This window comes from Papio anubis, chromosome 4 (assembly GCF_008728515.1).
Source record: "Papio anubis isolate 15944 chromosome 4, Panubis1.0, whole genome shotgun sequence".
Taxonomy (NCBI): Eukaryota; Metazoa; Chordata; class Mammalia; order Primates; family Cercopithecidae; genus Papio; species Papio anubis.
Window position 1 is genome coordinate 125,385,678 of NC_044979.1, and position 13,264 is coordinate 125,398,941.

General features: G+C 42.0%; 1 protein-coding gene across 4 annotated transcripts in view; it reads left to right on the plus strand.

The window, feature by feature from the left end:
* The window catches only part of LANCL2 (LanC like 2), a 63,813-nt gene that overhangs the window by 21,019 nt on the left and 29,530 nt on the right, over nt 1-13,264 (plus strand). For all 4 annotated transcript variants that reach the window (XM_003895962.5, XM_031665430.1, XM_031665429.1 and 1 more), the window contains exons 2-5: nt 1,272-1,389; nt 8,822-9,029; nt 10,363-10,510; nt 11,624-11,770. In XM_003895962.5, coding sequence (XP_003896011.1) covers nt 1,272-1,389; nt 8,822-9,029; nt 10,363-10,510; nt 11,624-11,770 — 621 coding nt within the window. The remainder of the gene's footprint in view (nt 1-1,271; nt 1,390-8,821; nt 9,030-10,362; nt 10,511-11,623; nt 11,771-13,264) is intronic.

The window sequence follows — 13,264 nt, forward strand, 5'->3', positions numbered from 1 at the left end:
TGAAAGCAAAAAGAGAGAGAGAGTTAAAGGGAGAAATAAACAATTCCATAGTCGTAATGGGAGGTTTCTGACTAATTGATAGAGCAAGTAGATTTTTAAAAATCAGCAGAGGTGGGCCAGGCACGGTGGCTCATTGCTATAATCCCAGCACTTTGGGAGGTGGGTGGATCACTTGAGGTCAGGTGTTTAAGACCAGCGTGGCCAACATGGTGAAACCCCATCTCTACTAAAAATACAAAAATTAGTCGGGTGTGGTGACGGGTGTTAGTAATCCCAGCTACTCGGGAGGCCGAGGCAGGGGAATCACTTGAACCCAGGAGGCAGAGATTGCAGTGAGCCAAGATCGTACCATTGCACTCCAGTCTGAGTGACGAGCGAAACTCTGTCTCACCCTATTTCTACTAAAAATACAAAAATTAGTCAGGCGTGGTGGCAAGTGCCTATAGTCCCAGCTACTTAAGAGGCTGAGGCAGAAGAATCGCTTGAACCCAGGAGGCAGAGGTTGCAGTGAGCTGAGATCACACCACTGCACTCCAGCCTGAGTGACAGAGCGAAACTGTCGTGCAAAAAAAAAAAAAAAAAAAAATCAGCAAAGGTAGGAAAGATCTTAACAATACTGTCAGCTACATTATTGAAGAATATTGCATATTTCTCTTGGGAAAGACTGCCAACAATGAATAAGAATACCTGTTTTGTTTGCTCTTAGTCTTGGGACTTAATTCTTTTTATATAATACTATTTTTTAATCTGATAAATCCATAGTACTTGTTTTTATTTGCATTTCATTAATCACTGAGTGATCAAACTTGTTTTATGTATGCTTATTTTTTCTTTTGTATGAGGATGTTAATAATTTGGGGTCTAGTTATGTATTATGTTTATTATTGATTTATATCTTATATTCCATGTATTTCCCCTTTGTCATTAACTTTTAAACCATCTTTCTTTTGTTCTTTATCTTACAGAAGTTGAAATGTTTGTGTAGTTAAATCCATCCATTTTTTTCTTTTCTGTTTTTTTTAAAATTCTTTGATTTCTGCTAGTTGTTTTTTGTGATTCTACTTATGAGTTATGTCTAAATAGGGTATTATCTCATTAAAAAAAATGTAACCTTATAAAAATCAAGATGGACTCCAACTAACAATGCACTGAGATGGTCCAAGGAAAGTAACTGCTGTCTGTTATGTTTGTACAATTTAGACTTTAAAGTGTTTATTACAACATTGTCCCATTCTTGTGCAGTTCAAGTTATCTCTTCTTTTGGATCTCAGATCATTCATAACTTAATAAGACGGATCCAGACCAAAATTAAAGATCTTCTGCAGCAAATGGAAGAAGGGCTGAAGACAGCTGATCCCCATGACTGCTCTGCTTATACTGGCTGGACAGGTGAGACTGATACATTTTATTCTTAGATTATGAGATGTAAGACCTGACTTTGAAATTTTCTTCTCTTTTAAAGTGGTAAAGATTTGGCCAGGCACGGTGGCTGGTGCCTGTAATCCCAGAACTTTGGGAAGCCGAGGCAGGTAGATCACCTGAGGTCAGGAGTTCGAGACTAGCTTGACCAACATGGTGAAACCCCATCTCTACTAAAAATACAAAAATTAGCCGGGTGTGGTGTCGGGTGCCTGTAATCCCAGCTACTCGGGAGGCTGAGGCAGGAGAATTGCTTGAACCCGGGAAGCGGAGGTTACAGTGAGCCAAGATCGTGCCAGCGCACTCCAGCCTGGGCCACGGAGTGAGACTCCGTCTCAAAAACAAAAGAAAATAAAATTATAAAGATTTTATACTTTTTTTTTTTTTTTGAGACGGAGTCTCACTCTGTTGCCTGGGATAGAGTACAGTGGTGTAATCACAGCTCTCTGCAGCGTTGACCTCCTGGGCTCAAACCATCCTCCTGCCTCAGCCTCCCGTGTAGCTGGGACCACAGGCACGTGCCACCACACCTGGCTAATTTTTTTTATTATTTTGTAAAGACAGAGTCTCACTATGTTGCCGAGGCTGGTCTCAAATTCCTGGGCTCAAGCAACCCTCCTGCCTCAGCCTCCCAAAGTGCTGGGATTACAGGTGTGAGCCACCATGCTTGGCTGATTTTATACCTTTTAATTGAAGTCTTGCTCTGTGTCTTCAATGATGAGATGATTTGGAATTTTATTTCTAAAGAAATGCTTTCTCCCTGAAGTTTGAACTTTAATATCTAGTGTGTCTTTTTTTTTTTTATAACATCATTTATTTAACCTAATATGTAGCTGTGTATGAAAATGTGTAATTATTAAGAGCAAACTTGCCCTAGGGTCAATTTTAAAGGATTCTTTGCTGCTCTGGTCATTGTGACAGGCTGTGGTGAGTGGTCTCTCTGTTCTGTGATATAAACTATCTACCCTACTGCCTGTACTCATTTGACTCATTCGTGCACATAAATGTTTTTATTTTTATTTTAATGATAACAGTTAAACAACCAATAATATACTTCACATCAAAAAATGTAATTGAAAAATTAACTTGCCTTAACTAATCTTTGCATTCTTATTATTTTACCCGGTATTCAGAACATTCTAATAATTATTTAGGGAATATAAAGGATATAAAAGATGACCTTGTTCTCAGGGATTAGACTGAAGTCTGACTAAATTCCTAATGACAATTTATACACACATTTAGAGTGATTTCTTGCTGAATTCTTATAGCTTAATTAATAAACAGCATAGGCCAGCTGTGGTGGCTCAAGCCTGTAATCCAAAGCACTTTGGGAGACCAAAGATGGCAGATCACTTGAGCTCAGGAGTTTGAGACCAGCCTGGGCAACATGGCAAAAGCTGTCTCTACTAAAAATACAAAAATTAGCTGGGCGTGGTAGCATGTGCCTACAGTCCCAGCTATTGGGAAGGCTGAAGCAGGAGAATTGTTTGAGCCCAGAGGTGGAGGTTGTAGTGAGCTGGGATCACATCATTACACTCCAATCTGGGCAACAGGAGTGAGACCCTGTCTCAAAAAGAAACAAACAAACAAACAAACAAAAAAACAAAACAGCATAGACAGAGATATACATATTAGAGCCACCATGAACTAAACATGGGGCCCTGATTATATTGTATTTGTATTTATATTTATATTCATTTTTGTGAACATTGTATTTGTATTTATATTTACATTCATTTTTGTGATGCCTATTTGCCTGTTATGCATGCAGTATTTACATAGTGACATTACATATGCCAAACTTCAAACTTATAAACCCAGACAGACATGGAGCCAGTTCACTTAGAGGGCCAAAGATGTCTTAAATGTAATAAAATTAGATAATTGTGGTTAACCTGAAGTAAAATACAAAGAATAAGGATATTTTGGAAGGAAAATAGCATAGCTATTAGTTGCACAGGTTTCCCCTAAAAATCTTTTACTTACAACTTTTTTGCTTGTTGAAAAAGGGTTTCTAAACCCCTGATTGTTAGGTTCTAAACTGGCCGTGCATCACAATTACCAAGAGAGCTTTGTAAGAAACTACAGTTCTCAGCCTCCAGCCCAGAACTGTTACATTAGGAACTCTACAGGCGGTTTCCAGAAATCAGTATTGCTTAAAAAATCCCTAGCTGTTGCTGTCTTTGGGAATCATCATGGAAATATTTTGTTTAGTGATTTAAATTAATAGGGTTTAGAGGTTCAGGTAGATGTATGGAATCCACCTAGACCCATACCTCCCTAAATTGTGTGTACAATATAAGAAGAAGGCTGGGCACAGTGACTAACACCTGTAATCCCAGCACTTTGGGAGATGGAGGTGGAAGGATGGTTTGAGGCCAGGAGTTTGAGACTAGCCTGGGCAACATAACAAGACCCCATCTCTAAAATTAGCTGGGCACAGTGGTAAACACCTGTAGTCCCAACTACTCAGGAGGCTGAGGCAGGAGGATGGCTCAAGCCCAGGAGGTCAAGGCTGCAGTGAGCCATGAGTGCACTGCTGCACTCCAGCCTAGGTGACAGAGTGAGACCCTGTCTCAACAAAAGCAGAAGAAGAATGAATGAAGCACCCACAACTTACCCCTTTAGCAAAACTTTGAGACAGAAAACACACAAGTCATGTTGGGTAAAAACAAGCAGCATCTAGAACGAGTGTGGAGAGCCATGGTGTGCAGGCGAGAAAGCCCAGGGTCCAGGCATGGCCGAATCACCCCGACCCCACCCACCCTCCCAGAATCAACAAATAGCTATTCCAGGCAGGGTGGGCCACAGCCTCAGTGGGAACTTCTGTGGGCACATCCGAGTGCAAAGTGGGAAGACAGTGCCAGGAGAAGCTGGGAATAAATGTGTGGAAAGTGCACAGGGAATGGGGTTGGAGAGCTGTAGAACAGGCATGGTTTGCAGAGAAGCAGGTTTAGCTTGCAAGGTGGAGCGGCATTCTTGCTGGCCCCTGCTGATGGTGTAGAGAAGGAAGGAAGCAGCAGCAATGGGCACTCCTGATACAAGAAAGGGTTTGAGAGTCAGGAGATCTGGCCACCAGACTCCTCGTGTATTACATACACTGTTCATCACTTAGCAAGAGGACACCGTTGGGATAAAAGTTGGGAAAGCTACCCTAACCATTTTCCCCTTCCAGGGATTTGTCCTATTAATAGTTGATATAGAAAAGTTCAATTTTAAGAAAAAATATAATTACTTTATCCATAATTTAAGGAAGAAAAATAAAAATAAAAATTTCTCGAGGGAGAAAACCGCACCAGGAAGATGTCACTACAAAGTGGAGAAAAATTGGTGGTACTTTCAGCATTCATTTTGTAACTTAGTTAAGCAGTGAGTTCAAAACACAGAGGTAAAGACACTCAGAGCAGAGATGGCTAGACGGTAAGAGCACGTGAAATAAGAATTGACAGACCAAGAAAAGAAATTTAAGGAAAAGATAAAAAATCATTTCAGAAATGAGACCAAAGCGCAAGGAGCCAAAGAAAGAGCTGACCCCACAGAGAGCATGGGGGCAAAGTGTCCTCGTGTCTAGGAAGGGTGTAATAAATGTTTGCTTAATAAATAAGTGACTAAATGAAACTATCAAGGAAAAAATGCAAAGGAAAAGCAAGATAAATTAAAGAGACACTTCAGTTTTCCAGTCTAGCGTTTAAGGAGTTTACAAGTCACCATTGCATCCTAGCAAGTAAAAAGCTTAACAGAGTGAAAACTCAGCAGCTCTTCTTAGCTCCATGAGAGAAGTGAGGTCAAAGGGGCAAACAGCTGCACCAAAAACTGGCGAAACAGGTGAATGCCGAGAACTACAGTCGTGCATCGCTTCACATCATGGATGAGTTCTGAGAAACACATCACTGGGCAGTTTCATTGTGCAGACATCATAGAGGTGCTCACACATACCTAGATTGTGTAGCCAACTACACCTCTATGCTCTATGGTATAGCCTGTTGCTCCTAGGCCGCAAAGCTGTACAGCATTGCTGCACTGAATACTGTAGCAATTGTAACACAATGGTGTTTTTGTATCTAAACATAGCTAGATATAGAAAAGGTACTGTAAAAATATGGTATTATGATTATGATCTTATGGGACTGTGCGTATACAGTTTGTTGTTGACCGAAACTTTGATGATGAATTACGGGGGCTAAGTGTGGACCAGCCAGAGAGACTTAAAAACTCGATGGGCACCCAGTCATAGCGGGCTCTCACACTTTTGTGAACTTTACCTCTAGGAGCTCCACCAGATCTTCATGGTGAACATCAGGGAAAACTCCCCTCATGCTTCTTGTAGGTTCAGGGGAAGGAACCATACTGAATTCCATCAGAGCCTTCTGTTCTTGACAAGACCTGCCCTCTGGAGAAACTGCTTTACTGGAGCCTCTCTTGCAAGGGGTTTATCACAGCCCCGCCTCCCCGGAGCGAGGGAGATGCCTAGCTCCAGCTGGCTCTAGCTTTCAGCATTGGGGAAGGGAGATAATCAGCTGCAGCTTCTGCTGGCCATCCTGGCCAACTGAAGGTGTGGGGATGGGAGGCACTGGTGCAGTTCACAGTCCAAAGACACAGGCTGTCTAGAAGGTTGAGCCTGCTCACAGGCGTGTGCTCCCCAGCACCTCCCACCACATGCCTAAGGCCTGTTCATTCTAGCTCCTTTTACCTAGTGCAACATGTGCGCCCGCCAACAAAAAAATGACAAAGCATGATGACCTTTTTTTTTTTTACTTTACCTATTACCATTTACTTTAAAATACTGAAGCATTAAGTATCTGTAACTGTAGGTGTTTAGGTTCATAGGTTAATCAGATCAGCGTCCTATTTTTAGAGATTTCTGAGTCAATCGGAATACTCATTTGTAAGCCTTTATAGTGATTATTATGTTTGAAATTTGTAGGTACTTAAGTTTTACTGTCTGTTTCCTGTATGCTTATATTTTTTGAATGTAGAAAACATACTCTCAGGGCGATGATAAGCAACTCATGCAGAAGAATTTTTTTCAGACCTTCCAAATATGCTACTTTCTTATCTGTTTGACTCAACATCTTTAAAGAAATGGATAATGATGAAAGACTTCAAAAAGTGTTAAGGATTAATTTGAAAGAGAAGTAATATACCCTGAATAGAAGAATTGAAGAAAGAAGCAGCTAGATATTTGGAGAAATTTAAAAAGCAAAATGAAGCCGGGCACAGTGGCTCACACCTGTTAATCCTAGCACTTTGGGAGGCCGAGGTGGGCGGATCACGAGGTCAGAAGTTCGAGACCAGCCTGACCAACATGGTGAAAACCTGTCTCTACTGAAAATACAAAAATTAGCCGGGTATAGTGGCGCACGCCTGTAATCCCAGCTACTCAGGAGGCTGAGGGAGGAGAATCACTTGAACTCGGGAGGCAGAGGTTGCATTGAGCCAAGATTGCGCCACTGCACTCCAGCCTGGGCAACAGAGTGAGACTGTGTCTCAAAAAAAAAAAAAGCAAAATGAAAAATAATAAAAATCAGAGTAGGATATTAGACAAAGACTAGAATATTGAAGAACCTCAACTTTTTTTTTTTTTTTTTTTTTTTTTGAGACGGAGTCTCGCTCTGTCGCCCAGGCTGGAGTGCTGTGGCCAGATCTCAGCTCACTGCAAGCTCCGCCTCCCGGGTTCACGCCATTCTCCTGCCTCAGCCTCCCGAGTAGCTGGAACTACAGGCGCCCGCCACCTCGCCCGGCTAGTTTTTTGTATTTTTCAGTAGAGACGGGGTTTCACTGTGTTAGCCAGGATGGTCTTGATCTCCTGACCTCGTGATCCGCCCCCCTCGGCCTCCCAAAGTGCTGGGATTACAGGCTTGAGCCACCGCGCCCGGCCAGAAGAACCTCAACTTAAACATGAAAGAAATGTTTCATTTGGCCTTTTCACCAGCATGTCATGTCTGCCAATACTTGTTCCTATAAAAGACTTTAGTAAATACATATTTATGCTGATTCTTTTTTTTTTTTTAACTTAGCTGTCATATTGTCTTCTCAAACCTAGATATACGAACATGCTTCTTTTAAGAAGCCATATAGGCCGTTCTCTGGAGATTCTCGGATTCATTTGAAGATCTGAGTCTGTTCTTTATCCAAAATGGAAAGGTCGGTGGGTGATGAACACACACGCCCTTTGTACTGGTCGCCTTACTCTGTACTGTGTGGCTGCTCCAGAAATGGCGAGTTCACTCACCAGTTGGTTGGTCAGTTGTAGGGTTGTTCACTAAAGAACATTGAAAAACTGGGAAAAATAGGCCGGGCACCGTGGCTTACGCCTGTAATCCCAGCACTTTGGGAGGCTGAGGCTGGCGGATCACGAGGTCAGGAGATTGAGACCATCCTGGCTAACACAGTAAAATCCCATCTCTACTAAAATTATAAAAAATTAGCCGGGCGTGGTGGTGGGTGCCTGTAGTCCCAGCTATTCAGGAGGCTGAGGCGGGAGAATGGCATGAACCTGGGAGGCGGAGCTTGCAGTGAGCGGAGATCAGGCCACTGTACTCCAGCCTGGGTGATAGAACGAGACTCCGTCTCAGAAAAAAAAAAGAAAAGAAAAATTGGGAACAATAGGAAAAAAAAAAGGAAGAAGAGAGTATAAAGTTCAGAAAAGCAATCATTTGGGATAACATAAGAGAAATGATTTTATGAGAAGTAAAAAGAAGAGGATCCATGTTAGGATCTACAAGGAAGAATGAATACAACTTTGGAATGAATGAAAATTAACTGAGGATGAGTAGGAAGTGATGTATCTTCTCTTGTCTGTGAATAAGAGGTATTACATCACTATGCCAGGACAAGCACCAAGCTAACATGTACAAACTTGATTTCTGTTCTTTCCTCCCTAATTTCTCTGTCTTGGTTTTGTTTTGTTTATTCATCTTTCAGAAATGTATGATATGGGGGCCGGGTGCAGTGGCTCATGCCTGTAATCCCAGCACTTTGGGAGGCCAAGGCGGGCAGATCATGAGGTCAAGAGATTGAGACCATCCTGGCTAACACAGTGAAACCCCGTCTCTACTAAAAGTACAAAAAAATTGGCCAGACGTGGTGGCGGGCACCTGTAGTCCTGGCTACTCAGGAGGCTGAGTCAGGAGAATGGCGTGAACCCGGAAGGCGGAGCTTACAGTGAGCCGAGATTGCACCACTGCACTCCAGCCCGGGTGACAGAGCAAGACTCTGTCTCAAACAAACGAAAAACAAACAAACAAACAAAAGAAATGTATGATATGTATTGTTTTGATGTCACCCCTTTGGAAACATAGATTTATGTAGAAGGTATTTCATGTAATTACAAATAATGTCCTGAAGATAAAAGGAAAAGATAATAATGCTTTTCTTTTGGGGTGGGAAATTATTCCAGGCATAGCCCTTTTGTACCTGCAGTTGTACCGGGTCACATGTGACCAAACCTACCTGCTCCGATCCCTGGATTACGTAAAAAGAACACTTCGGAATCTGAATGGCCGGAGGGTCACCTTCCTCTGTGGGGATGCCGGGCCTCTGGCTGTTGGAGCTGTGATTTACCACAAACTCAGAAGTGACTGTGAATCCCAGGAATGCATCACAAAGTGAGTTTTAGAACTGGAAACATTTTCTCCCAATTCCCAGTGAAAGCTCTTGCTGTAGAAAGATTCAAAAAGGAAACTGTTTTTAATTTCATCCATTGCTGTAAACAGATCGTGCCAAACTGTTAATCTTGAGCATAGTGGTGGGATCATATGCCCTCTTTTTATGCAAGCATGTGTGTGCCTTAATTTTGGGAGAAATAAATATATTTCTTGATTTTAACCATCTTTCCTAAGCAATTTTTAGTTTTCTTCAATGCATGAAAATTAGCTTACATGCTTTAGATTCACCATAATAACTAAACTGATCTTAGGTTCAACCCTTAAGTAACTGATTAGATATGCTAATGATGGAACAATTAGGGAAAGTAAGCTTTTATTGCACCTATTGGTTTATATTCTTTCTTGAAGAAGCAGAAATCACAGCTCATTCCTAGGGTCTGGTAGAGTATCTGGCACGTGCTAGTCAGTTAATGTTTGTTCAAAGACAGGGTGATGCCGGGTATGGCGGCATGCGCTTGTAGTTCCATTAACTTGGGAGGCTGAGGCAGGAGGATCACTTGAGCTCAGGAGTTCAAGGCTGCGGTGAGCCACCATCCTGCCACTGTACACCAGCCTGGGCAACAGAGCAAGACCCTGTCTCTAAAGAAAAAGAAAGAAAAAAATAAAGAGAGAACGACAATCTAATTCCCAAGTATTGGTGACATTGCAGTACCTTTTTTTTTTTTTTTTTTTTTTTTGAGATGGAATTTCGATCCTGTTGCCCAGGCTAGAATGCAATGGTGCGATCTCAGCTCACTGCAACCTCCGCCTCCTGGGTTCAAGGGATTCTCCTGCCTCAGCCGCCAAAGTAGATGGGATTACAGGCATGTGCCACCACACCCAGCTAATTTTGTATTTTTAGTAGAGATGGGATTTCACCATGTTAGTCAGGCTGGGCTTGAACTCCTGACCTCAGGTGACCCACCTGCCTCAGCCTCCCAAAGTGCTGGGATTATAGGCATGAGCCACCGCGCCTGGCCTGCAGTACCATTTTTATTTAAATTTTAAATCACTTTCTTTTACTTCTGGATTTCAAAATAAAATTTTATGGTTTAAAATAGATGTAAAGGTAGAAATTAACAGAAAGATGTTTTATTTTTAATTTTGACATTCAAAAGGAGACTAGTGAACTGGAGACATTTTTGTTGTGTTCTGGATTTGGGAATATTTTTAAAAATCATAGTTTTAAATTTAAAATAAATAACAGGTAATTCCTAAAGCAACAGGTTTAGTGTTTCAGGAAGAAGTACTTTAGAATTCCTCTGGGAAAAAATTAATTTTTCTTATTGGTTAGACTTTTGCAACTCCAGAGAGCGGTTGTCTGCCAAGAATCAGACCTTCCTGATGAGCTGCTTTATGGACGGGCAGGTTATCTGTATGCTTTACTGTACCTGAACACGGAGATAGGTCCAGGCACCGTGTGTGAGTCAGCTATTAAAGAGGTACTGTGGGATATGGGCAACTATGGGCATCTCTACCATTCAAACCTGTTTGCTAGCATTGAGTTGTATTAATAGCGGGACTCTGTTTCTAGGTAGCATTACTTTTTAAAGTAAGAAATACTGAAGTATTTCTTCAGAAGTACTTTTTAAAGTACTCATCAAAAGTAAGAAATAGCCCCTGTTTTTTTCTAGGAACATTAACAAAAAAAATCTGTACTCTCTTTCATCTTTTATTAATTCATCTGTTTTTACTGGAGCTAAACAACAGCGGCTTTAGAGAGTTAGAATGTTTATTTATCTTTCATGAGATGTCTGAGCTGGTCAGCATTTCAGGCTGGTACGAGTGGGGACCAACTTCTTATGTCTCATTCTGCCTTATCCTAGGGGCATACCCTTATTTGCAGGACCAAAGCTAGTTTAGCCCCTCAACCTATGAAGGGGAAAGAGGAGGTGGAGGTGACACAGCTTCCTTGTTAGGGACTCGGTGTCCAAGTTGCCCACTTTACTTCTGCTCCCATCCCAGTGCCAGAACTTCATCAAGTGTCTGTGTTCAGCTGTCTGTAACTAGGGGGCCAGATGCCCAGTTAAAACTTGGAATACTTTCCCAAAAAGGATGAGAGGAGATAGACATGAGGAAACCGTCATTCCAGACATGCTATGCTTTTGATCTAGCTGAAATCCTTCATGCCAGAGCAGACCTCATAGCATTAGTCTTTCATAAATAAAGCCAGTTCCTCCAGCCTTTTCTGATAGGTGTATGTACTGCTCTTTTGGGAAAAGCACTGCAGCTATGGAGCAACTAAGAAATCCAAAACAGTTTTTATAAGATGTTTTTCTAGATGTTTGGTTGACTTTTTATACAAAGAATTTTTTATTTCTTAGACTTACTATCTTTTCCTACTCTAACATTGGCTCCTGATTTCTTTCTGCCTGCATTTATTAATTTATAAAAGAAATATAAGTATGTTAGCTGCTAACTGCTTAAAGACTTTTAGATTAAGTTTTCTGCCTCTCTCTATATATATGTCGTATATATATATGACATACTGTTAATTGAACTACAACAGGGTACATATACAGTTTTAGATTTATGCTGTCTCGTTCTCTCTGTAGGTAGTCAATGCTATTATTGAGTCGGGTAAGACTTTGTCAAGGGAAGAAAGAAAAACGGAGCGCTGCCCACTGCTGTACCAGTGGCACCGGAAGCAGTACGTTGGAGCAGCCCATGGCATGGCTGGAATCTACTACATGTTAATGCAGGTAGGTAAAAATTCTCTTACACACTACCGTATATTTGATCAAACATGAAATGGGAAATGAATCCTGCATACAAACAGTCCTGCAGGCTGGATTGAAATACCCTACTTTGAATCGCAGATGCGTAACTCTGCCTCATAAACCACAGGCAGTGGATTTCTAAGAGTCCATTGAGTTCCTGAGTACATTTGGTATGGAGTCTTAGAGCAGATTAGTTATCTCTTCCCCACACTTTTTTTTTTTTTTTTGAGACGGAGTCTCACTCTCTCGCCCAGGCTGGAGTGCAGAGGCGCGATCTCGGCTCACTACAACCTCCATCTCCCGGGTTCAAGCGATTCTCCTGCCTCAGCCTCCCAAGCAGCTGGGACTAGAAGCGCACACCACCATCTCCAGCTAATTTTTGTATTTTTAGTGGAGACGGGGTTTCACCATATTGGCCAGGCTGGTCTCGAACTCCTGACCTCGTGATCCGCCCACCTCAGCCTCCCAAAGTGCTAGGATTACAAGCATGAGCCACCGTGCCTGGCTTGCCCACCCTTTTCTTCTGTGCTTATCCTCCTGCTGATTGCAGTAGGAACTCTTAATGGGGAAAAATCTTCAGGGAGCAACAAGGACTGCAGAACCCAACTGAGGCAGTGACTTTGTCACGTCCTGATAACCTCGCTTGCTGTCAGTTGTCTTCTATATTTTTGATGAGTTTGTTGCTGTCGTTATGATTTTGTCTCTCAGTCATCCCTGACACCTATTAAGTACTGACTCTTCTATCAGGCCAGTAGAGACCCCACACTAAACATTGCTTCAGGCTGTGTTTGGCTTGAGCATAAGCCTAGGACTTCAGCCTAGTCTGTGGCCTATGTTCTCTTCCCTGCAAGGCATAAAACCGCCTCTGCCACCACCTCCTCTTCCCCCTCCTCCCCCTCCTCCCCCTCCTCCCCCTCCCTCCTCTACCCTCTGTCCTGCCCACTGTTCCCTCCCCACCTTCTCCCTCCACCTCCCCTCCTTCTCCTTCTTCCTTCTTCTTTTAAATTAAGCTTTCTTTATTCTACAAAATGACAAAACTAGTAAGTCAAAGGATGTGGATTAGAATTTAGATATCTTAGACTGGAAAACCTATATATTACTTTTTTAAATTTTACTTCAGATTCTTTTTATGTCTAATCTACTATATCGTCCTCACTCACTAAAGGAAACTAGGAAATTCCTGTCTACACAGGATTAAAACTTTTTCTAGGTATTATTTGTCTGTCTTTATTGTTGTAGAAAGTAAAACATGCATATATGCATATAGTTCGTTTTCTGAATTTACTTTCTTTTTTTTTTTTGTTTTGAGACGGAGTCTCGCTTTGTCGCCCAGGCTGGAGTGCAGTGGCGCTATTTCGGCTCACTTCAAGCTCCGCCCCCCGGGTTCACGCCATTCTCCTGCCTCAGCCTCCCGTGGAACTGGGACTACAGGTGCCCGCCACCAAGCCCGGCTAATTTTTTTTTTTTTTTTTTTTT